Source organism: Camelus dromedarius, chromosome 14, assembly GCF_036321535.1.
Source record: "Camelus dromedarius isolate mCamDro1 chromosome 14, mCamDro1.pat, whole genome shotgun sequence".
NCBI lineage: Eukaryota > Metazoa > Chordata > Mammalia > Artiodactyla > Camelidae > Camelus > Camelus dromedarius.
The window spans coordinates 14,575,188-14,602,958 of NC_087449.1; the positions used below are offsets into that span (position 1 = coordinate 14,575,188).

The following is a 27,771-nucleotide window of genomic DNA, read 5'->3' on the forward strand; positions in this document are numbered from 1 at the left end:
AAGGTGCCTGAGATTAGCTATAAGACAATTAGTTCTAATTCTAATTCTTCTAATATCTGAGAAGAATCCCAAATGTTTGTACCCCCAAAAAATTACATATTTTAAAAATATAATGCCAAAACTTTGAATAGAGTATAAAATATTTTTTAAATCATAGCTATTAGAGTTCCCTTCCAGATAGTGAGGAAATTGGGATATAATTTAGTAAGAATTTTATATATTTTATGATGCAACTAAATCCAAGAATGGAAACAGCATCAGAAATAACACATGATAAATGTATTCAGTCTTCAAGATAGACACATAATGCTCACTTGTGAGAAAATATGAGCTAGGCCAGATTTACCAATAGTATAATCATTACTTCCAAAAATGAAGAACCTAGACAAAAGAAAGCCATCCAACTTTAATGGTCTTAGTCAGAATAGGATTGAACTGTGAATGCTCAATTGGAATCAGAATTGGAAAATTGCAAGTGGTGTCAGAAACACCATCTAGTATAACATATTTTAGCAGCATTTGATGTTTAGAACTACAAAGAAATAGTGTATTTACATATTCTGGTTCTTATATTATTTTATATTGATATTTTCTGAGGTAACTAATAATGCAATCTAATGAAAAATGAGCAGGTAACTTTATGCAGTTCAAAATCATAACAATTTTTTTCCATCATAGTAAATAAATCAAATATACACTATTACATGAAGTAGTAAAACTTCTTGGAAAGAATATAAATAGATACACAAATCAAACAGACAGACAACACTGAACAGACAATTTTATTTAAGTTTATTTTTAGAATGTATGCACACAAAATGAGATTGTATACTGCAGAACTAAGGCTAACTGGAGATCAAAAGAGTCATATACAAATAATTTAAGGGAAATTTTACTGATTTATTTTAAGTAAGGCAAGTGAAATGTGGGCTCAGAATTAAACAAGATTTTCAAATAATTTCTGGGCACTGTATAATGGGAGAATATGAACATCAAATTTTTACTATTACTGTACAAATCAGAAAACAAATGCTTCCCAAATTGTAATAAAATGAACTTCTATTATACAATTCCATTAAGTCTGCAAAGCTCCTGGCAAGTTATTGAATGGCTCCCAAATCCTACAGTATTTTCTCAATGTAAATTTTGGAACATTTCTTAATATTTTCATAAATCCACTTTTCTGTCATTGGAAAAATATGAAAACTCCAAGGAATTCCTGTTACTTTAATTTTAAGAGGTCAAAATAACAAAACAAATGTATTTTTCTAGGTTAATGTAATTCAAGTACAGTGGAACTAAGGACAATACGTAGTTTAATAAAACAAAATATATTATGCAAAAGGCAAAGCATAAAGTTAAACAAAACTAGAAAACCACTATTAGAATCAGTTGCATAGGTTTAGTATAAGAGTGCTTATTTTTAAATTTTCACTGGAAAAAATCTTAAAGCCCTTTCTCTTTCCTGGAGTTTATATAGTAGATCATGTTCTAATTATTCAAGAATTATTAACATAGCGATCTGGTTAATTTTTATACCTGCCAATGTGTTCACGGGCTATAATAAGCCTTTGAATTTGTGCTGTACCTTCATAAATCTGCCAAAAAAAAAAAAAAGTAGGTTAAATATCTTCACTACGTAAATACTTTGATTTACTCAGTATTTTGGACAGCACTCTAAGCTCCTATTGCAACACCAAACTGACTCAAACCATATAGAGTCTGTAGTCTAAAGTGATTCTGAAACTTGATTTTCTGAAAATAGAAAATTATTCTCTAAAGATTAGTTAAATTGTTACAAAAACTCCTTTAGCAAAATTTTGAAGGACAGTCTTAAAGCATCAAATACAAAGACATTAACATTTCAAACAGTTTGGAAATCTAAAGTTTTACTGTTTCTAAAATATTTATCCAACTTTTTTGAACTGCTTTTAGCTAGTTGTCACCTTTAGTCATTTTCTATTCTTACTCTCAAACCTGATTTTTTTCTTTCTGCCTAAGGAACAGAGTTGCTAAAGAGAACGGAGTTGCAAATGCTGGAAGGATTTGGTTTTGTTCACTTAGGTATTCCTAATAGCCACCCCTCATTGCTAGTTGAAACTCCTAACCCAAGCCATTTGTTAGTTCTGATGGCAGAGAAAAGTTAAAAAGCAGTCACCACAGGCGCCAGAGGAGGGCGAGCATTACCAGATGAATCAGTAACTTTGGATAAGGAACAAATTCTGACCCTTAGTTCTTTCAGGTCTAAACTCAGGGGTTGCACTTTCTGAATGTCTTTCTCTAACAGTCTATGATTCTACCTCTGGATTTCAAATGACTTTTTTCTAGATTTGTCAAATAATTTGCTAGGGGTAGAGGGAAGCTATGGAAAAGATATTGAGAAGTATGAGTCATAATTACTTAAGTTACATGTGGGCATGGGCACTTGTATCTTATTTACTAAATTACTCCAATCTCTAGGTTTTTCTAACCACCAACTTAACTTAGAAGACAGAGTCATCTAGATCATTTTTTAGAACTTCATCCTCCTCTCTTCCTCTCCTTGGTTTTTTAACTCCCACACATGGTTTCAAGAGTTGTCAGGTAAGATTCAAAATAAAGTAACTAATTTTAAATGATATGCATACTTTTAGGAGACTAAAGGGTGGGTTACAATTACCTAGGATGTTAAGAATCAAAGAAGGCTGATCCAGACATACTGCACATTTCTGTACCATTTATTTTGCTAGCCTGTTCTCTTTAAGACATAAACTTCAAGGTCACATTTTTCTTTGCCTTAATTAGTTCTAAAATCTAGGCTCAGAAGCATCTATGATAAAGATTTATTATTACTAGTGCCATAAAATCTTCAAATGATCAGAAATCTACCATAACATTTTGAATATTATGATCCCTAAAAATACACAAAAATCATTTTTAACATTACCTGATAGATCTTGGCATCTCTCATCAGTTTTTCTACGGGATATTCTGTATTAAATCCATTGCCTCCAAAAATCTGCACAGCATCAGTAGCTACCTGATTTGCAATATCTCCAGCAAATGCCTTTGCAATAGAGGCATAATAGGTATTTCGGCGACCAGAATCAATCTCCCAAGTGGCTCTCTGGCAACTCAGTCTAGCTAGTTCAACTTTCATTGCCATTTCAGCCAGCAAAAATGATATTCCTTGGTGCTAGAATTAAAAAGAAAAAAAGTTTAAAGATATCTTAATTTAAAGATGACTAATTTAAAAGTTTTTTTCCTGGAACTTTTTTTTTAGCTTCAAAAACTAATTTTAGACTTGTTACAGTCTACTTCCTCCAGTGGTAACATATTACAAAACCATAGTATAATGATCAAGGACAGGACATTAATGTTGGTAAAATATTATCAACTAATCTACACACTGTATTCAAATTTGGCCAAGTTTTCCACTAATGTCTTTTTTCTGTCGAAAGATCCCATCCAGGATTCCAACTGAATTTAATTGTTATTTCTGCCTAGTCTGTCTCAGGCTGCTGGGATTCCTCAGTCTTTCCTTCTCTTTCATGACCACAGTACACTCTTGAAGAATATTGGTTATTTTTGGTTATTGGTTATTTTTTGTAGAATGTCCCTCAATTTGGGTTTGTCTGATGTTTTCACAGGACTGGAATGAAGTTATGCATTTTTGGCAAAAATACCATAAGGGCAGAGGGTGTAGCTCAAGTGGTTGAGTGCATGCTTAGCATACACAAGGTCCTGGGTTCAATCCCCAGTATCTCCTCTAAAAATAAGAAATAATAACAATAATAACCTAATAACCTCCCCCCACCAAAAAAATAAAATAAAAATTTAAAAAAATTACATGGATCCTTCTAAGTATCTCCTGGGACTTTTAAAAGAAAATTGCCATAGATAATGAAAAATAATGTAGCACTATATAAGGTGCTGATGGGAAAGTGAGTGCCCTGACAAGGACAAATAAAAGAAGTTTCTTATCCACTAGAGGTTCATAATCAAACAGGAGACTTAGGGCAAATACTTTCAAAAAGAGACAGTAAGTGTTCTATGAGTTATATGGCCAAGATACGCTATAGGATGGAAATATGTTCATCATACATTGATATGTGAAAATTTCAAATATGTCATATGCTTCCAGCTTTGGAAAAATATATTGATGACCCCCAAAGAGCAAAATACACCAGAAATTGACATTGTAAATGACTATACTTCAATTAAAAAAAAATAAAATAAATTAAAAAATAAAGAGCACATGGAACATTCCCCAGGATAGACCACATGTTAGCCACAAAACAAGTCTCAATACATTTTAAAAGGTTAAAATCATACCAAACATCTATTCTAACCACAACAATATGAGACTATAAACCATCTACAAAAACAACCCTGCAAAAAACACAAACACATGGAATCTAAACAACATGCTACCAAAAAACCAATGGATCACTGAACAAATCAAAGAGGAAATCAAAAAATACCTGGAGACAAATGAAAATGGAAATACAACATTCCAAAACCTATGAGCAAAAGCAGAAGTTTATAGCAATACAGGCTTTCCGCAAGAAACTAGAAAAATCTCAAGTGAACAATTAACCTTACACCTAAAAGAGCTAGAAAAAGAAGAATAATCTCAAAGTTAATCCCAAAGAACAAAAGAAATAATGAAGAGCAGAGCAGAAATAAATGAAATCAAGACTAAAACAAATAAGAAATCAATGAAACTAAGAGCTGGTTCTTTGAAAATATAAATAAAATTGATAAACCTTTAGCCAAACTCATCATGAAAAAAAAGAGAGGTCCCAAATAAATAAAATTAGAAATGAAAGAGGACAAGTTGTAATCAATATCACAGGAACACAAAATATCATGAGATTACTACAAAATTCATATGCGAACAAACTGGACAACCCAGAAGAAATGGATAAATTCCTAGAGACATAAGAAGACTAAATAAGAAAGAAACAGAAATCTAAGCAGACCAATTAATAGTAATTAAATTGATTCAGTAACGAAAAAAAATCTCAACAAACAAAAGTCTAGGACCAGACAGCTTCACAGGTAAATTCTACCAAACATAAAAAAAAAAAAAAAAAAAAAAAAAGACTTAACACCTATCCTTCTGAAACTATTCCAAAAAAATTGAAAATGCTTCCAAACTCATTTTCCAAAGACAGCATTACCCTGATATCAAAACCAGACCACCACCACCCCCCAAAAAATAAAGTAAAAATAAATAAAAATTACAGGCCAATATCCCTGATGAATATAGATACAAAAATCTTCAACAAAATATTAGCAAACCAAATTCAGTAGTACATTAAAAAGATGATACATCATGATCAAGTGTGATTTATCCCAGGGATGCAAGAATGTTCATTATTCACAAGTCAAATCAATGTGATACACATTAATAAAATGAAGGATAAAAACCATATAATCATTTCAACAGATGCAGAAAAAGCTTTTGACAAAATCGAACATCCATTTATGATAAAAACTGTCAACGAAGTGGGTATAGAGAAAATATACCTCAACATAGTAAAGGACCAACCCACAGTTAACATCACACTCAATGGTGAAAAGCTGAAAACATTTCCTCTAAAATCAGGGACAAGGAGATGTTGCCCACTCCCGCCACTTTTATTCAACATAAAATTGGAAGTCCTAGCAATCAGACAAGTAAAAGAGATAAAAGGCATCCAAATTGTAAAGGAAGAAGCAAAACTGTCACTGTCTGTAGATAACATGATCTAGAAAACTCTATAGACTCCACAAAAAAAAAAACTATTAGCAATCTGTAGCATTTTTATACACTAATAATGATCTATTAGAAAGATACATTAAGAAAACACTCCCATTCACAATTGCATCGAAGAGAAAAAAATGCCTAGGAATAAATGTAATCAAGGAAGTGAAAGACCTGTACTCTGAAAACTGTAAGACATTGATAACATAACAAATAATGCTAATAAAACGCTAACAAAAATTTGTCCTCAAACAAATTGTTTAATCTCTCTGAGCTGCAGTTTCCTGATCTTCAGTGGAGATCACAGTACTACCAAAACAAGGGTAGTACTAGAGGAATTAGATGATGTATTTAAAACGTGTAGCACAGTGTCAGTACAGCACAGGCACTCAAACAGTATCTGCTCTTTGTCCTCTTAATTAACATAATTCTCAAAGTGGACAACAGTTAATGGCAAAGTCTAAAATCTATTCTTAAAGCCCACACTGATTGTTCATATTATCTTCTTGCTACCAAAGCAGAAAGATAGCAGTTTGTACTTAAAAGATAACTTTCAAATATTTAGATGAAAATGATTGTTTTTACATTTGAAAAAAGCAAGTATAGTATTAAAATTACCTCTACAAGCAGCTTTCCAAATGTTTTCCTCTCCAGGGCATACTTGGTAGCTTCATCCAAAGCTCTCTGTGCTAGTCCCACAGCACCAGCTGCCACCTAGAAATTTAACATTTTACAAAGCAAAACTTGATGTTGTCTTTAAAACACACAGTATAATGGTACACAAAGAGAAGCCGACCTATACCTTAAGGCAATAAAGTGGGTGGGAGGGGGAGATCACAAGTGTTTATATTTATGTTATTTATGAATTAAAGGTTAATGGAAGGCATTTTTAAAGCTCAGGATCATAGCCTAGAGACAAGTCATTCCTTCTGTTTAACAAGGGAAAGCTTCTTATGGAAAATATTCCTAATATGTGAGGAAGGAGGAAATGAGTACATATTCCCCAGGAATGATTAAATGTGAGCTGCTTCTTTGTAAATCCAACAACTACAGTAATATTATATTTGCTAAAATAATCTCTGTAATAGGTAACAAGAGAGTTGAAGAAGTCTAAAACAAAAAACAATCTCTCCACCCTTAATAAAAGAAGCAGATATTAAAAAGGAAATACACACCAAGCACACAATGTTAAAACCACTCAATGTAATAAATAAAAAATCCTACAAAGATTATCAAATCATATTACTTACTGAAGGTCTGGTTTTATCAAAAGCTCCCATTGCAATTTTGAAACCAGCTCCCTCACCAATTAAAACATTTTCCTTAGGCACTTTCACATCTTCAAAGACAATTCCTCTTGTATCTGAACATCGCTGACCCATATTTAATTCCTAATAAGGAAAAAGATATATATTAAGGAACATTTCTTTGAGCTAGGATACATTTTTGCTTTAACCACTGTTTTATGACTTTCTGCAATTGTCTTAAACAGGGGTAGACAAAACAGGCCTGCAATGCCTGTTTTGTAGAGAGAGATTTATTGGAATGCAGTTACACCAATTCATTACATATCACCTAATGGCTACTTTCTTGCTACAATGGCAGAATTGAGTAGCTGTAACAGAGACCATGTAGCCCTCAAAATCTAAAGTATTTACAAAATATTCTGGATCTTTACCAAAAACTGTTCATCAACTCCTAGTCTAAAACAGTGTTTCACAAACTTTGAAACCAACACTAGCCTAAAGTCTACATGTACATATTACCTACAAAGACAAATTTCATTATATGTTTGAAGATTATCTTTTTTACCATAGTAAATGTGGTAAAATGTAATGTCATTAAAAACATTTAGCAAACAGAATCTGCTTTGAAACATTTAATTTTAGCTTAACTAACAGAGCTAGCAAAGGAATGTACTGGGTAATAGTTGTATCTGTTTTCCCGGAACTCTGTCTTAGAATTAGGGTTAACAGGATAGAATCTGCATATAGAAAAATTCACCCACTTTACAAACACATTTCTGACAAATGTATGTGTGTGTAATCAACATCACAATCAAGATACTTCAGCACCCCAAAAAGTTCCTTTGTACCACTTTTAGTCAATTCCCTTACTCTACTCCCAACCTCAAGCAACTGATCTGATTTCTGTCCATAAGTTTTTCCTTTTCCAGAATGTCATATAAGTGGAATAAGGTCAGCCTGCTATGCCTGACTTCTCACTCTGCATAGTGCTTCATCCATGTTGCTGCTGATCAGTAATTCATTTCTTTTACTGCTGAGTTGTGTTCCACTATATGGATGTACCATAAATCCTATCCACAAGTAGATGGCTCCCCTCCACCCCCCAAGTTTTCAGTAATTATAAATAAAGTTGCTATAAACATAGGTCCTTATATTCATTTCTCTTGAGTGCTGGGTATGTGGTAAGTGCACACACAAGAAATTGCCAAGGTAACAATATTCCCTCAAATTCTTGTTTTGAAAATTTTCAAACCAATAGAAGAGCTGCCAGATAAGTAAAACAAGTATCTCTATACCCTTTACCTAGATTCACCAATTGTCGACATTTTGGCACATTTGCTTTATTTCTGTGGGGTTTTGTGTGTGTGTGTGTGTATAACTATTAGTATTATTTGCTGAATTATTTGAGAAGTTGCAGATATCATGACCCTTCTTAGGGAAAAAAAAAGTAATCTCATTTTTAATATGCAGTGGGGTCAATGGGAACATAGAGCTATAAACAAATTCTTTAATACCAATAGTCTGCTTCGAGGCCCGAAGAAACAGTGACAATAATACATAGTTTGAACAAGAGAGAAACTAACATCTCTTTGTCTTTTAAAGTTGATAAACTCTAATACCTTAGACCTTTACTCGGATGTTTACAAAAACATTGTTTTACTCTATCCTGTTTCCCAGACTCATCCAATCACCAGAACATTTAAGACCAAAATGCTTCCTGGACTCATCTCAAGCCATATAGTTTCTAAAACACAAAAGTTTTGAAAAACATCAAATTTCACAAACTTGAAATTCAATATATTTCAAAAAAGACTTAAAGAGGTTTAAACATATACTTATCTGTTTCTCTCACTAGAAAGTAAATTCTCCAAGGGCAGAGATTTTTGTGTTTTGATTCATACAGTAGTCTCAATATCTAGAATAGTGCCTAGCACATAGTAATAAACTCAATAGATATTTATTGAATTAGAGATTTTTCTAAAGTGAGAAAATGGGAAAAAAGAAAGACTAAAATTAGCAAGCTAAAATCAGAAATGGGTTTACTACTGAAAAAAGTATAATCTGTCAGGACCTTTACACTTTCTAGAGATGGCCATAAATTTGGCCCTGAGTTTTCTAGCAACCATCCCTAAAAGAGAAACATGAATGAAACATAAATAAAAACAAACCAATTGCTTAGAAGAAGCACAACCACTGTTAGTACTTATGAAACTAAGCAGAAATCTGTGTCACCCCCTCCCCCTGCCAAGTACTAAGGCCCTCTACGTCCCCCTGCCTCTTGTTTGTAGAAAAGCTAAAATCTCCCAGTCCTCCCTGAGTCACAAAAGAACAGGCTTAGTTACTGATTAGGACAAGAGAGTCACAGACTCACTGTCTGTGCACAATCCTGAATTGTTTTACAGGTACTGTAACTGCCACCAGAGGGAAAAAGCTAATTGTATGATGACTAGACCGCAGCCATGACATAAGCTGCTCCCTCTTGAGCAGCACTGAATCTATGGCCAGCACAGTTCCAAGAACTGGTGTCAAGAGAATGGAATTAAAACTATCATAATAGCTATTCATAACACTACTATATAGCTCGTAATAATCTATATCTCTGTGAACATCAAAATAACTGCAGCTTGTTCTGCCCATATATGTAAGCGGGCAACTAAAACTGTCAGCAGAGATACTTCAAATCCATGTCGGTATCTTTCACCTTAAGACCTCGATGCCCTTTCTCAGCATGAAGCAGTTACAGAAGACAGAACTTTGTTCCTAATCCCACAGAAATATAACGGTATCTGATGGGGGTGGAGGGGAGATTTATAAACAGCTCTTTGCAAGAAACCACCCTCAGCAGGAAACTCCTTTTGTCTTGCCACTTTAGCAAAGCATATTGTAACTTTTAACTCAAATGCTCCCATGCTCTACTCATCTCCAGCTCTAGCACACCCTTCAAATCGTTTGACTACACAATACCTCGCCTAACTATTGGTTCTGTCCATAGGTCAAAGAAGTAGACATGAAGAATAAGTAATTAATAGATGAAGAGATCTCTTCCCTAGCTCTCCTTTCAGCAATCTCACAAACTGTGTGAACGAGATAGCAACTGAAGAAAGATCACAAGGAGTCTACAAGCCTGCATGCAGTGGGAGATGGCGATGAACTTGATCCCCTATCTCAACGATTAACTGAGATCACTTCCCCTTTTCCCTTTCAAATTTTCATGGCTGAGCAAAATATTGGGAGTTGGTCTTTGGGGGACATAAGTCTACCTTCTCGCCACATTGCCAGCATTCTGGTTAAAAGCAACTTTCCTTTCTACCAATAACTGCCTCTCAGTATTGATTTTTGAGAAGCAAGCATCCAGACCTGAGTTCAGTAACAGTTATATTTTGTTATACACAACAATCTCATTATAGTTTTATTTGTAAAGTGCAGTCTACCTTTAATATCTACTCTTAAAAGAAAACATAGCATAATATAGTGTCAGAAACTGCACTGGGCAAGTTCCTAAGACACCTGAGCATTGATCTCAACTCTGCCTCTTAAGTATGTAACCATGAGTAAATCACTTCACTTGGATCTCAGTTTTACTGTTCAATAAAGAGACTATAAATAATATGTAAAGTATCTCCCACTTTTAATAGTCTACAACCTAAAACCTACGCCTCCTACATACTTAAGCAACATGCGTCCATTTTAAAGAGGCTTGGGTACAATGGAGAGATTGTCATGGATTTTAATAAAACAGAATTACACAAATACATATGAATAGTTTAGAAGTTTGCACAACTTGTTCAACTCAAACTACCCTTTCCAGTTCAGGTATGCAACCCTTAGCCTAATATCTATTCAGACAATCTGAACATTTATCCATCTGGGAGGAAGAAAGTATGCTCATGTAACTCTTAATTAAGTTCCATACTTCCTCCTTTGCCTGATAGACATCGACATCATTTGGTCATGAATAGGTTTTCTTTTTTACAAATTCATTTTGAAAACAACAGTTTTACAGTTGAAAACTTGTGACTCCTCTTTCTTTTCTCAGAGTTACAATCTTAAACCTTGTTTCCGCAGCTCTCACTTGGACTACTTTAATGACTTCATTTCTTTTTTGATTTGTTAAATTTTAATTTCTTTTCTCTTTAGTCTACTTTAAGTGTTATTGCTAAATTATCTCCATGCATTCAGATTACTAACCCTTTCAAATATGTTAAATTACCTGTTCTTGTTTAAATAAAATTTTTCTTGCTTTCCCCCATTCACGGCTCTTTGCCATTTCCACACTTTCTCAGGAAGATTTTTCTCTGAGTGTTGTATGACCTTGGGTAATCAATTTATGTTACATTGTTTTAATCCATAAGTGGCATAATGCCACTTATCCTACCTGAAAGGTTCCTGTGAGGAAGGAAAAAGAGTGGGAAAGTCTTTTGAAATGTCTAAAACTCTATTACTGGGCAGGCCATACAAATCATATTTTGATTTCCGCTTCATTATCCCTCACAGCTGTTACTGGCATTCTCCGTAGACTGGCACCACAAATAGCCACTCTTTCAAGTAATTTCTTGAAACAACTATTCTCAACTTAAAATCTTCAGTAAGAACTATTTCACCTGGTAACATCAACTATGGCTTAATTTTTATTGTAACTTAATACAAACAACATATTTTCAATAAAGGAAACAGACTGTAATTTTGAAATTTTTAGTTAAAATAATATTGGAGGCCTTAATTACTGACAAATATACACACCTTTCTTCCAATCTGCACTCCTGGGGTATCTGCTTCCACAATAAATCCAGTAAAGGCTTTATTGGCAGGAGTCTTAGGATCCGGATCAGAACGAGCCAACAAAAAATACCTAACATATACAAATATACATACATGATAAAGATAATGCTATCAGCAGATAACGCATGGTGACTGCATCTCAGTTATCCTCCCAACAATCCCAATGATTATTACCCCCATTTTACAGATGAGGAAATGAAGAATTAGGGAGGTTTAAAAGCTTGCTCGAGTTACATACAATGTAGCAGAGCTAGTATTTCAACCCAGGCTTGCTTCATAACTAACATGGTATTTAATTTTCTTTAGCAGTTTGAGCTGTAATTAAAAATTCCTTGTATCAAGATAACGTAAAATTAAAAGAAAGTACGTGTGTGTTGAAACTGACACTCTTTCTTTGCCAAGACTGGTTTAAGTATTTAAGGGATAAACAAGTTCTCTGGAAAAGGAAGGTAAATGGGGCTGCCTGTGAAAAGAAATGAGATACAAACTCCTATTCTGACTACTGTCCTCTCTATGCAACAAAATCAGTGTTTCTGTTAGAACTGAATTATTATGAATATCAGCTGGGTTTTCTCTCCAGAAGAATTTTTCCCAGAAAGGTTTAAAAACAAAATATGAGGAAAAGGCAAAACATCCAAATATTCACGTAGCCCATGTTCTAAATAGCCTGATATAGGAAATTTTAATTCCTTAAATTTATTTTCTATGCTTAAAACTAATAAATTATTATTCACTCTACAGTTTTACTTAATAATAGCTTAAAAAATAGTAGAAATTGTTTTCTAGTATCATATGTTACCTAATTAGTCTTACTACATGAAAAGCTGGACTTCATGAGTTCTTAAAATTATGGAAGCTTCTAATTGCATTGTTGGATTTCTCTCAACCTGTGACATTTTAATTGTCTCTTCACGTTTTGTTTATTATTTTCTGACATTATGATTACTTAATGACACAGTACTCCATAATACCAGACACTCATAAAGTGTTTGATAGATGTTTAAAATAAACAACTTGCTGGCATGCTCACTCCCAGGAATAATGCTTTACTTGCCAGAAAACAGCACTGAGGAGCATACTTATATTTGAAATCAGAGGTTCTATTTTTATGCTTACAGTGATAAGTGAATAAATACAGTATTTATCATGATAACTTAACACACATTGGACAGAACTGTTGCTGAAATGCTCATCCTTGCGTTGAGCTTTATTCTTCTACGTTTCTCTCACTTTCACCCATTATTTTTAAACTGGCTTTCTGAAGCAAACACTATGAGCCTGCTCTCCTCTGTGTGTGACATTGTTTCAAAAATTTCAAACTTCTTCCAACATAATGAAACCGAATTCCTTTACTCTTTACAGGACCTGTTTTCTGGGCTCATCCTAATGCAGGACATGTATTGGCTTCTGAATTTATTCCATTTTGTCAATGCATGTCTTAAAATGTGTTGCCCAGAACCATTTTTCCCTGTTAGTTTGATACTATACTCCTATTACTGCAGCAAAAAATCACATTAGCTCCTTAAAGGCAAATACATCACACTGTTGATTCCTATTGAACCTCTCTTCATCTTTTTCCCACAAACAATGCTATCAAATGTTTTTCCTCAACATTTTATATTTAAGTGCATTTATGACTCTTTGTTGAACTTCATGTCATTATTTTTGGACCTCTTAGATTTTATTCAACTAAAATTATGTCCTTTCTAAAAGGTAGTGTATATTGCTCAGAATGAGAGAAATGTGCTATACCACTGGCTTCCTTTTTCCTTGGAGTCTTAGGGAAACAGTTCCAAGGAGGTCCTGGTATGGAGAGTGGGAGTGGTAAGCCCAGCAGAGGGAGCTCCAGCTTTCCTAATCAGATTCAGCCAGAGTAGGTAGGTATTTTTGTTTAATTTTATTTCACAAATTAAACTTTTGAGGCAATTTAAAGAAATAGTTCAGGACTTAAAAATAGTTGTTGAAAATCACTGAACTACTTACAATCTTTTATGGACCTTCCAGTTCCATGGATAAAACTTAACTTAATTGTGGTGGTTTAATAATACAGGAAAGAAGAGAAGGGAAATTCTAAATATAAAGTAATTAAGAAGCAATATACAGAGATGTTTTAAACAACATACCAATTAGCTTTTCCTCCATTGGTTATCCACATCTTCTGTCCATTAATAATATACTCATCTCCTTTCTTTTCTGCTTTAGTCTTTATACCAGCTACATCAGAGCCTGCTCCAGGTTCTGTTACACAGTAGGCCTTGAGTATATGGAAATGATTAAATGTTAATGATTAAATTATGAACATTTAGAACAAGGAGGGTATTTTATTTTTTAAGCCAGTATTTAAAATTTTTTAAAATACCTAAAAATAAAATATTCCTAAAGAATCTAGCTGCTCAAATGTAAAAACATTTAATATATAATTTAAAACTAGATGAAGGGTACCAATAAACCATATCAAAAATTAAAATGTTAGATATCTTCAACCAAGTTAAATTCAATTTCACATATACTCATTCACTCAAACATCTATTGAGTAGCACCTACTATGTACTGGTTATGAAGGAGGAGATGGAAAAACCGGAAACGAAAGACATCCTATCTTCAAGATTTTACAACGCAACAGCGGAGGTGAGTAATATATTGTAATTATATATATATTAAAGTTATACACAATGGATTTAAGAAAGTATTTTAGATTTAGCGTGTCAGAAAGCTTCCCAGAGGTGATGCTTAAATTAAGTCTCACAAAGGACAAGGAATTCTTAGAGGGTAGGGAACAGGGGGAATATGTACTCTCAGAAGAAGCAATAATATATGCAATGATATCAAGAGAAGAAGCAGGGTTACCCGGTGTTTGCAACACAAAAGTACCCAAGTTCTATAACATGTATATTCTGTGCAGGTAAGGGAATGGTAGGAAATGAGTCTAGAAAGAAAGGAAGGGAAGAGAGGACAAAGACCCCTTTATACTACACTAAGCAGCTAAAATTTAATCTGGTAAAGGGGGGCCTCTTAAGGCTCTTCAACAGAGATGTGACAAAATATAGGCAGTAATGGATATACCTGAGTGACCAGGACTGTGAATACCAGGCCCAAAGACACCAGTTCCATATCCTTAAGGTACTTATTGTCCAAAGAGAGAAATCTTAGCAGTTAATTTTAATTCAAAGTAGTAAGGGTTCACAGGGACATGAGAAACAACGACTTAGACCTGCAGCAGGGCAGGAGGTGATGAGTGGCAAGGGAAGTGGCAAGTAATCCTCATTGGAGGAATGATCTTGAAGGACAAGTAAGCGAGGCAAGCAGATCTAGGCACGGAAGAAGGAAACAGCAGTTGTACCAGACCAAGGACTAGCGGTTCAGTACTCGAATGTAAAGCATGAAGCTCAAAGCCATGAAAGCAGGCTACCAAGGCAGACAGGGACCTGGTCACGGAGGCTGAGGCATACGCCATGCCTAGGAGAGTACACTTCTATGCATTCAACAAAAGTTTAGAACGCTTGCTACTGTGCCACAGAAGCTTAAGGAATCAAGTAAGTGGGCTTCAGGGGAACCTAGAACAGGCCGGTGTTCAAAAGTGAGGAATACATACGCATTTTTCTGAGGATGTCACATTCTAAAATGGGTTCACAAACATACAAACAAACAAAAAATAGATATCACTGCCATTGATGAAATGAAAACACAATGCTTTTGTAAAGGCAGGAGAGTGATAGTTAGATTCACATTTTAGTTTATTATTACACAAGCATAAAGGACAGATTTAAGAGGGGATAATAATAATAATAATAATAATAATAATAATAATAATAATAATAATAATAATAATAATAATAATAACAACAGCAACAACTTTTTACTATCTTCCAGGTGCTGTTCTAAGCACTTGACTCATTTAAACCTCACAATGATCCTATGGCATAGGTACTAGGAATTTACATTTTGTAAATGAGGAAACTGAAACATAGTGAGGTGACATAATTTTCCCAAGTTGACAGATCTAGTAAGTGGCAGAAGGTACCTACATAAGACAGGAGTTAGGGACACAAATTAGGAGGCTTTGCAATAGTGCAGGCCAGAAAGAAAGCTTTAACTAAGAAGCAAGATGAGATGAACTTGCGAACTGTAGTGTGAAATCCCAGGACATGATGACTAAATAGGATGCTGAGGAGCTAAAGAGGATGTTATGATGACTCTCAATTTTTTAGTTTAGGAAGCTTTCAAATAGGGATAATCTAGAAGAGAAGCAGTTCTAAACAGTGAGGAGAAATTAATTTGGTTTGGGACACATTTAGTTTAAAGTGTTTAAGTCTAGCCAAGAAGAACTGTCTACTAGATTAGCACATATAGGAAGGTAAAGCTCAGGGGAGAAGGGCTGAAACTGGAGAGTTAATAGACTATTCAGTTAATACACCAAAACTTAATGCCTGATGGGGAGACCAATTTGGTAATTTAAGTCAAGAGTAAGCTTTATGTAAATCAACAATGCTATATTTATAAAAGTATGTATATTATCTAAAATAAGGGTGATGGAACCATCCTACTCTGTACTCAGCAGACCATACGGGAGTACTAGATTTAGCTCCATAACACTTTTGAGTCAGTGATTACTAAGAAGGTGATGGGACTTTACTGTGTTATATGAAGAAAAGATGAAAAAATTGGGGCTTATTAGCTTAGAAAAGACAAGATCCACATGATAGCCATATTCACATACCTGAAGGGTTATACAGCCAAGGGAGAGAATTTGAAATTGATAGAAGAAAACTATTGTGAAATTATCTAAACTTACTAAACACCTACTATGGTACTGGGTGATAAAATTATAAAAGGAAGTGAGACAATCCTTTCCCTCAGGAGCATGAAATCCAGAAGAGCTTTCTAATGGTCCAAGATCCTTCCAAACAGAGCTGCTATAGGAGGCTGTGATTCCCAGACATGAAAACAGGACCTAGATGGCTTTTTCACAGGGGTGCTGTAGAGGGGTTTCAGGTGTCACGTGAGTCAACCAGGTTACTTTCCTACCTAGAGGTTCAAAGATGCTTCCACCATCATAACAAAAAAGGGTATTATATAAATGAACTCTCCAGAAAAGATAACCCTATAAAGTACAAAAATTTTAAGTACCTTTGGGAATTTTTCTCCCCCTGAAATATGCTATTAGCCATTCCTCTGCTTTACAATAAAGCACAGTTTCTAGAGTTTATCAAGCATATGAGTCTGTGTGTTTCCCTACAAAGTGGCTTGTTCTTTGGAGTTGTTCTTAGTAACGGAAATTACTTTTATAACGCCCTTTCAGCAGAAGCCATTTTGTTTCCACCACAACTTGCTCTCGTCTTTATCACACTAGAAGTCAAGCAAATTTGTAACATTTGTTTATGCACAAGTATTTATTTATGAAGAATTTATTATTTACTTATTTTGCATAATTCTATGAGTTCTATAATTCTATGAATAATACATTCTGGGTAAGGATCTAAGGGTCTACCAGATTGTTATCTTGTGAGCGGAGGCCCAGTTTTATTCAGTATTTTAATTCCAAGCCACCTGGTACACAGTATTCAAGTATTTAAAGGAATTAAGTATAACATTATACCTTTCTTTATTGGTGATGACATCACCACCTTATCTGTGTATAGTTTACTAGGCAATTTTGCATTTATTCTCTGTTAAATTTTTTAGTTTTTGCCTTAGACTCTAAGGGGGCTAGAGGTAGTTTATACAATACATGTCTTTTAAAAAAATTAGGATGAAGTGAAAATAAAGATAAAATCAGAAAGAAGAAGAATATAATGCAACACATGCTTTGAGGTTCAAATAATTACTGGTGGTGGACTATATAACTGGCCCTACGCTTCTTACTCACCAAAACAAAAAAATACCAGTTATAAGTGTAAACTGCCCATAAACTGAAGTCTGGCATACAGCAGGGAACTCAGATACTGAGTAAATGAATGGATGAATGAGTTAAAGTTAAGAGAAACAAAGTTTCCCCTGGTCACTAGGTATGAAACAAATTTCTCTACTATATTTTTACAAAAGGCACACTATGTAAAGATATTTTTATAAAAACAATAGCATTTTGTTTTATCTTTACTATATCCTTTTTAGATGTTATACACCCTGTGTTCAGAAGTGACTTTGAGGTTAGGTAACTATTTAAGATCACATTGCTATTTTATGACTTGAAGCCAGGTCTTGTGACCCACAAGTTCAGTGTTGTTTCAGTTACATTTCAGCTACTTCTTAGTTCCCCTGGGAATGCATGGTTTTATAACAAGAGTTTTCCGTACCATTGTTAGGCTTTTTACAAACACTTCCGAGTTCTTAGACCATGGCTGGACAAATAAATTTACTGAATATCTTGCCCAAAACAAGCTTAATAGTCTAATATTTGTTTCTAACTGTTTAAAAATTCTGCTTATTTTAGGTATATACTTTTTAAAAGATTTAATCCAATATTTGAAAAACAAGTATGTTTCTAACTTATTATTTAAACATTTTATATATATATAATATATATGCAATAATATAACTAGTTTTAATTTTTCAAAAATTTTTTTCCACCAGGTGATATTGAAAAATAATTACAGTGGGGCCCTTATTTATTTCTGCACTTGCTTCCTCAACAGTAGTATAACTGATCACATGATGTGGTAAGAGATTAAATCTTATGAATATGCACTAACACTATAACTGTACTAAAAGTTAAATCCAAAAACTTATCATATTTTTCTGTATCAATTTTTACCATGAAATTATTTTTAAAAGCAAAAATCTAAGGAATTTAAATATTCAACAATAGGGAATAGTAAAATAATTTATAGTAGTTCAATTAGATAGCATATTATGTAGTAATAAATGTCACAGTATTTAAAAAGTAGAGCATAAAAAATACGCGTGTTAAAAATACAAAACTGCATATATGACCCTTATTGTGAAAAATATTTATATGCATTAAAAAAATCTAACAGAGTATACAATAGGTCTGTAATACCAGTTAACTTCACCATCTGAGGGATTAGAGACATTTTTGTTCTTCATACTTTCTAAATCTTCTCTATTTTTACAATCAGAAAAAACTTTAAATATTAATTTTAAAAAGTTTAAATAAAACATAGTATTATATGTAGTTAATTTTATAAATATTTATTGGGAGTTAAATAACTGAATCTCAGTATAAATTAATCAATAATTACAATTAATATACCTATTTTCATTTTCACCCTTGGCTTCATATTTTGAGTACATCAATTACAGTAGGTACATATTTGAGTATATATTATGTACTAGGGGGAAAATGTACAGGAAGTCTTCATTAATTCAGAAGTTAGAGTAATTTAGGGACAAGAATAAATGTATTTTTATACATACTGAAGGTATTAATCAGAAACTGCCAAAGAAATGTTTAAAATATTTGAACTACATTTAAAGACTTTTTTAAATCTTAGAAATACAGATTTGTACTAAGACAATTACAAATATTCATATCAATGCATTAAGTTAGGTTCTCCTAAGCATCTCTGTGCTACAATTTTTTTAAACCCTATTTCTAATATTATATGTTATAAGAAAAGAATGTAGATATTCCACACAACTCTTGGTATTGAGAAACAGCCTACTAAGTAACTCTCATTTGTTGGAAACAAATTGCCAAGAAAGTAGGAAATATGTATAAATGTCTTAATTAGTTTGCCTGAAATTTAGGTACCTGATTTAAATAAAAAATATTTACTTTCAAATATTATTTTATACTCTTTCAGACCAATTCTCAAAATTAGCTCAAAACTTAATAACAATTTACTATATTTTGGTATCACAATCAAATCCTAGATTCAAATCTAATAACCAAAAGAAATAAAAATTCTTATGTAAAATCACTTTCAGAACAGAGCTGCAATATGCATGTGTGTAAACTGTACAAAAGTATCTTTTTCAAGAAATTCAACTAAAAATTTGTTAAGTAATTCTCAGGGAATTAAATAAAATCTATAAATGTCCTACCCAAGTCAGTCATTCAACAAACTGTTACCTTTTTAGTCACATTATTAATTTATTAGTTCAAAAAATTTCTAGTTGCAACACCTACTGTCATGTAGTCAATCTAAACTTCCTGACACAACCACTCAGTTCTAGTCCAGAGTGCTCCATTAAGTAGGTATTTCTCTCCTGCAAATAAGCTAGAGGATTGTTATGATACTTTCTTGGCATCCCAGAAACATCATTGTCCCTATGCTGCTTTGGTCTTAATGTGTTATAGTACAATATATACGTATAGACTGAACAGGGAAAGGAGCACACTTATTCCCTTCTTTAAATGTGAAATAAAGCAGCAGCTGCACATACTCACACACATCAGTGGCTCCTCAGTCATCCTCCCCAAATATTTCTTCTTTTGTTGATCATTTCCAGCAATAATAATAGGCATTTGCTATCAACCAAATAAAAGTGATGTTAAAAAAAAGATATTTTTTAAATTAGGCATGAAAATTAAAATACTATAATTCAGAACAAGAGAACTATCTTTCCCCAGGGAGTAAGTCCAAAGAATTGGCCTTTATTCTGCCTCTAAGTTAGACATCTAGAACCATAATGGTATAAATCTGTTAACCCAAGTATTTTCATAAAATTAAGTTACATAGGACTTGTTGGTAATACAATATGTAAATATCTACTATAGTAAAATGTACAAGAATTAAATTTACCATAACTGACAAGGTATATATGATCAGGCCTCCTAAGAATCAACTCACTAAATTTCAGCATCGCCAGCAGTGACAGCAAGCCATCCTGATCCTTCCCCAGAAATGTCCTTACCTAAGAATTGCCACTGAAGCCGTAGCCAAAGTGTACAGTTTCCCCACAAGGACAGCTAGAACTCCAAGTACTGAAGACAACAGGGCCAGAATGATCAACTCATGAAAGAAGAACTCTAGGGTTCACTGCAGAATCTTTTTAAAGAGAGCAATATTCCACTAACCTAACCTAGCAGTACTACTTCATTAGCACAGCTCAGGTAGGCAATAATTTTCCAAGTTACTTACCCCCAAAGAATTTCCTTCAATGGCAGTCTGAATGCCTGTACATCCATAAGCCAACTCTTCAGTAATTAAACAGCTATCAAAACTTCCAAGTCCAAGACCTCCTACAGTATCAAAATGTTTTAAGAACCCATTATAATATATAGCACATCTCGATAGAAATAAAGGTAAACTATTTAAATTACTTCCAATAAATCCTAATTGATTTTAAATGCAAACTTGAAAATACAATGTCTATAACACAAGAAACTAAGTTTTCTCGCTAGTACAGTAACAAATTATACTTCGCTAAAGTAAGTTTTAAAATTACAAAAAATTCTCTTACTATTTGTAATCTGGATCTGTCTTTATGTTTCAACGTGATTTTGTAAAAATCTGATTCAACTCTGCTAAAACTTTGACCCTCTGACTGTGGAAGGAGTGAAAGAAGTCTCAATAATATGTAAAATTGAAGGTAGAATTAAAATGCAACCAACTGACTAACTCTAGAGAGAGAAGTTACCAAGAATTAGGATCAAGTTAACATTGGAACCTGTTATAAAGATGGAAAAATGCCTCTAAAGTGTTGAGTGCAAGGCTTCTAAAAGCTGTCAAATACTGAAGTCTGAACAGGGGCACATAATAGAAAACCATTTAATGGCAACAAATATTTGAAAGAATGACTGAATAGAGTTTCAAAATTTTTCTTGTTCAAAACAAAAATTTTCTTGTTCATATGCATCCTAGCATTAAAAATGTTAAGAAAGCTTACCACAACTTTCTGGAATGTGTGTATTCATTAAACCAAGTTCCCAGGCTCTTTTAATTATTGGGACAGGGTACTGAAAGAAAAAAAATATTTTAAATAAAAAGTCAATTACACTTAAGATCTAGTTATATTTAAAATCTTGTAAAAAATGTAAAAGACTTTTCTCTCCTTAAAATGCATATACCTACCTCGCCAGTTTTATCATATTCTGCAGCAACTGGCAGTATTTCCTCCCTGGCAAATTTACGAGCAGTAGCTTGAAATTCTTTCTGCTGTTCAGTTAACTCTAAGGGAAAGTTATTTAGAAAACATTAAAACAGGACAATGAGTTGAGAAAATGAAATTAGTATGTGGAAACCTATATTTATAATGACTTTAACCCCTGATAACCAAAAGATCAAAGCCTATAATGTGCTTTCAGACTAATCAAGATTTCACTGTACTATACGAATAAATGTATGTCAATGCTAATGCCAAAAGAGTAGGTAAGATTTCTAGCTTTTATTAATGAGTAACAGATACAAACGAGTTTTTCTCTTCCAAAGGTTAAGGTTAAAAAAAAAAAGGTTTCTTACTTATTATCTGGACTCATCAGAGCAGACTGAAATGAAACTAGTATGTCAGACATGCCTTGATCTCAAGAATCAATCTAACAGGGAGACAAGACATGACTAGTGACCACAAACCTATAAAACTCATTCCAACATACCATATAAAAATATTAATACCATAATTTCAATTTTACTCCTCCTTTAAACTCAGATAATTTAAGTTTATAAATTAGCACAAAACATCTGGCAAAAGTGGTGGGAAGGTTTCTCAAATTAATGAAATAAACAGGACGGCTGAACTGAGAATAGGAGCCAATTATGACTGCACTTTTTTCAAATCCACACTGTCATACAGTTTTATTGTGGTTGCATCCAACACTAAAGGATAGGTGAAATTTAAGAGATACAGGGTATTTTGGACAAGAAGAATGAGAGCAAAGGCAGGGAAGCAAGAATGAGCAAGAATGCATAAGACTATAGGGATGTGAGAAATAAAATGTAAAAGGTTTTAGAAATTTGCTGCTGAATTGAATAGCCTAAGAACAAATCTCTCAGTTTATAGATAAGGAAACAAAAGCCCAGAGTGAGGAAATGATAACCCCATAAGTCTTACAATGGAGTTAGCAGTAAAAGTATACTTAGAGTTTCAGCCTAGTGTTCGCTCTCTCATTCACAACTTTACTTCTAAAATTGGGGCCAGTTCATATTAAGATTGTGGGTGGGTAAAAGGTAGGGAAGGCAGGGATCTATTATGTATTATATGAGATCTTTCTTTAATCCAGTCACTATGTGCTAGGACTTTACATATATTATATAATTTAATCTTCAAATAAATCCTGTGTTTAGATATTATCTTTATTTTATAGATAAAGAACCAGATGCAACTGGTCACAGGTGTTGCCTCTACTTCTTTACTTTAGCTTCACAATCACCCTCTTCTAAACATATCTCATACTCTGCCGCTTAGCAAACCACCATAGATTTCTCCTGCTAGTCTTTCACTTTGCAGTATGAACCTGTATGTGACAAACTGAAACTAAACAGCAATCATACCAAACCTAACATCTCAATAAGGAAGTAAGATCCAGTCTCCCAAACTGCTATCCTTACATTGCTTCAAAATTTTTACTTAATTCTGTTAAAAAAAAAAAAAACTTTATACTCTAACAATCTTGAAAGAATAAAACTCAAAATGATAACTCTACAGAGTTTTGAGTTTATTTCTACCTGAGTGTGAGTTAATTATCTCAGTTGCCTTTTAACTATTTTCTGAAACCAAGGGAACTGAGAAAATGGGTTTTAAATTAGAGGAAAGGTAATAATTTTGAAGCAAGAAGCACTTTAGGGGCCAACGGATGCTAAAGAAAGGGATTATTATTTCAACTATTTTGCCCAGGACTTTGTTTCAGATAGAAAAGGGGAGAGAAAATCTTACTCCTTTTCCCTTTGACACCACATGGCTCCCTGATCTCAAGACTGAGAACCACATCTACTAGCACCAAATTGCAGTTCAGATATATTATGGCCAAAACAGGCTTATTAGCAGGTACCTAGCATTGGATATACAATAAGTGTTTAATAAGTATTTGTTGCATTCAAATTTCTAAGTTGAGAATATTCATATGTATCACGGAATCTGTTATTTATTTGAGGCTATTTACTTAGGAAAAATGGCAGGAATATATACGTATAGTGCTAATATAGATTTATGAATAGGGTATTATGCTCAAGAAGAAAACAAGATCAGAAAGAATGAGTGTGACTAACTATGAACAATCTATGGATACTGATTGATTCTACTCACTGACAGACATTACTAAGTTTGTTTACAAATACATTCCAAATACATATAAAAAGCTGCATATATATAACAAATATAAGTTTAAAGTCAAAAGGCAGAACAGAACAGATACCAAAACTAAATCCCGCTCCTGGTTCACGTTTTAGGACAGCTTTTGTATGCTGTGATCTCCAGTCAAAACGAGAAAGACTTCTCAGTACCTATAAAGAACAATTTTTTTTTACAGTAAATTTGATAAATTAAACATCAATCCAATAAGAGAATATTGACAATTGCAAATGAGTAGAGCAACCTGTTTGACCATATTCAACAACATAGTTTACGGGGCAGGGAAACAGCTCAGTGGTAGAGTGCATGCTTACCATTCTTGAGGTCCTGGGTTCAAGCCCCAGTACCTCCATTCAAAAAAAAAAAAAAAAAAAAAAGCAGCTTCCACACCCTACACACAGATCAGATGAACCCTTCATATTTTTTGCTCTCATTTGATCTGAGTCTCTTCCCTTCGGGTTCCCATGTTTCCCTGCACTCCCTTCTCTCCAGTGGTCTCTCTGCAGTTATTTAATGCCTGTGTCAGATCTACTGTAAAATGAGTATAAAGTACAATAAAATGAGAATAATTATATATACATACATATCTAAAAGAACATAGTTTGAGTAATTACTTAAATGCCTTCAACCATAATTTGATTTCTGTATTAAGCCAATTATCAGAAATTTGAACACCTATCACAGTAGAAATTCTTTTAAAACACAATGCAAATAAAACTGATCAGTAGTATCTGCACTACTAAAATGGAGTGTTTCCAAGGCAAGTAACAGTCAGGGTTGTAGTAAACTTCAGGCCATTATTTCAGAAATCTCACCCAGAAGCTCTAGAACACTTGTGATTGGAAAGTTGGAACAAGAGGCAACAATAGGATGGTATACTATGTTCAAGAGTTGCCTAGTCCATCAACTTTGATACCCTGTCCCTGTGATCCTCCCAGCTATGCCCCTGGGAATCTTCCCCTTGGAGGATCCCATTTTCTAAGATACCTCACTCTATTTAACAAAACAAATTAGTCTAAAGCCATGTTCTGTATTTTCCTCTGTTGTGTATAATTATTCTTAGAATGTTCTAAGCCAGGGATTAGCACACTATGGTCCCCATCAATTTTGTAAATAAAATTTATTGGAACACAGCCATACCACACTGCTTTCACTGCAGAGTTTTTAAACCATATGGTTCACAAAGCCAAAAATATCTGCTGTCCCCTTATGAAAAAGTTTGCAAACCTTGTTTTAAACCATTAATATACTACTTAATATCTGAAATATACTCATATTTCTTCAAAAGGATATATAAAAATATAATCAGATATTGTTCCTTTCCAACCCATTTTTATACTCATAACAGTTTAATGTACACAAAAAGTAACCACTTGGGATTTACTACAGTTATCAAACTGGAAACCATACTGGAACTCCTGGGTAAATGTTTAAAGACAGCCAAAATTAAACACTTAACACTTCGAAGAATTTAACAGAACTATCTCTGGACAATTCTAGTAAGCTAGACATTGAAAGAAAGCAGAAACTAAAAACTAAAAGATCAAGGACAGAACTTGCTTGTTTTCCAAAATCTGTGAGAAGAAACTGTCCACTCTGTAGATGACAATTTCAACTTGCAAAGAGAACTACCTACATTTAAAGTGACAATATAGACTGTCAAATACCTTAATTTAAATGATCCTTGCAAAATAATAACATACTTTATACTACAATTTTGAAAAAATTACAGTATTAAAAATTCACATTTTCTTTGCAATTTTCATTAATCTTATTTTGGAAGTAAAACATGGTTTCTCTGATATCCATTGTCTAGTCATCATAGACTAAACCTATTCTCATTTAGTCACATTCTACATGTTAATGCACTGAATCTCCAGATCAAGACTAAGATTAAGACACTATTTTTATTCCTGTTTTCCATGTGAAGAAATTGAGGCTCACAAAGGTCAAGTAAAATTGATCAAGGTCACTGTACTATTAGGAACCAGAATTATTACTCTAACATTCACTATCAAGAGCCAATGCCATTTACCACCTTGCTCTACGGCTCTTTCAATTTAACCTAATTGGTTAACAGATTATATAAAGAAAAAAATTCCCACAAAGATCAGACCAAAATACTTGACTCTTCTAAATGTGTGTTTAGACAGCATTGGACAAAAATTAGACCTCACAATACAGGTAAAATGGTGTGCTGAGAGGCTTTAAATAGGGACTTATTAGTGTATTTAAAATAATTTACAAAAAGCTTACGTATGATTTTTCAGGAAAACATGTTACATAAAACAAAGTACAAAGGTAGCCACTGGGAGGGAAAAAATGCCAACCCACCTGTTAATTAATTTCTTTTTCAAACGTGGAAAATGGGGCTAATCTTACTGGGTAATTGTTGAGATGACTAAAATAATATAATATCTTGGAAGCAATAATGCCATATAAATATTGGTTATTACGTTGGGCTCTCTGCTCAGAACACTGGAATTCCAAATCTCCAAAAGGCAGCAACTTTACTCAAGCATCAACTCTGCAGTAACAGTACAACTATAGTTAAACATATTTGCATATTTCTTAGGAATAAGAGTCTTAGTTTTATGGGCGTGTCAAAGAAAAGACACAGTTGTATAAGTTTTCTGGATCAGGTTTCTCTATATTCTTTCTTTGAGAGATTGAGAAATCCGTGTCTTTTTTTTCCTGGTGTCAGAGTCTAAAATCATTTTAAAAAATCCCCATTTCTGCCTTCAGAGCCCACTAACTTGTATAACAATGACAAATATTGAGCAATAATCCGTTAGACTTTATTCTAAACTCTAAAACTGCTCCTATTATGGTCAAGGACATAACTTTCTTAATTATAAATGACATTTAAATGACAGTCTTGTGTGAATACATCAATAGTATTTAAGATAGCAAAATGTATCTAGGACTGACAATTCAAAATCTGTGACACAACACTAGAACATAAAGACAAGCATCAAGAAAAATTCAGCGGTAGGATCTTCTTTTCACTTTTTTAAACGTTCACAACGTGTAAGCGTCCTCTACCACATTACAAAACCAAACGCGTATTAAACATATTAAGTTTCACAAAGTTCAGCTGCTTGTTTTCTCTTTCCCCCGTGACTTGGACCCGGTAACTTGACAGGCACCCAAGGTAAGACTATCTGAATGCTGCATTTTCTAGTATACATCAGTATACATCTTCATCAGTATACATGAGGAATGAAATTTACTAAGGACTCCCTTCTTAGGCTGGGGATAGAAAGCAGATAGTTTTCTCCAAGACGTACTAGCCCAGTTCAGCAAAAACAGGCCCTGCCCAATTGAGAGATGGGTTCACTTTGCAAAGGATGGGATCCTCGGGGAAATCTTTGGAAAGTTCTCGGGCCAAGAAAGAAAAAGGATACTCCGAGGAGTGGACGCTGCCAATATACGGGGCAATTGCAGACTGGGGATACAGGAAAGTGAAAACCCAGGAAGCACTTGGTCCCACAATGAGAGGAGGGGGTGCGCGTGCTGCGGGGAGCAGGTAGGGGGCGCTAAGGCTCCCCGAAGCAGGCTCCTTCTTCACCTCGTTTCGCACCCCTCTGGGCCGCACCTATTTTCTCCATTTTCCCCTAGCCAAACACCACAACCTCCATTCCCCACCCACGCCGAGCCCAGCTCTCCCTCTCACCCCGCAGCTTCGCCTGAACACCGCTGCCATGTCGACTCCGGGTCCGCTACTCAGTCTCTAACCCAGCCGGCTGTGTCGAGACGGCGGATCCACCAGGCGCGGGATCCGTCTGTCCCCGCCCATATCTTGCCCCAACCACCCTCGTGGGC

General features: G+C 34.0%; 1 protein-coding gene across 1 annotated transcript; it reads right to left on the bottom strand.

Annotated features, from left to right (window-relative positions):
- Positions 1-764: 764 nt before the first annotated feature.
- Positions 765-27,771, bottom strand: ACADM (acyl-CoA dehydrogenase medium chain). Its single transcript, XM_010989043.3, has 12 exons — positions 27,623-27,771; positions 24,011-24,098; positions 21,735-21,832; positions 21,550-21,619; positions 20,802-20,902; positions 20,108-20,188; positions 13,881-14,011; positions 11,719-11,827; positions 6,982-7,122; positions 6,350-6,445; positions 2,927-3,175; positions 765-1,598 (listed from the first exon to the last, which is right to left on the bottom strand). Exons 1-12 carry the CDS (start codon positions 27,650-27,652, stop codon positions 1,527-1,529), a joined length of 1,266 nt encoding a protein of 421 aa, XP_010987345.1. The 5' UTR covers positions 27,653-27,771; the 3' UTR covers positions 765-1,526.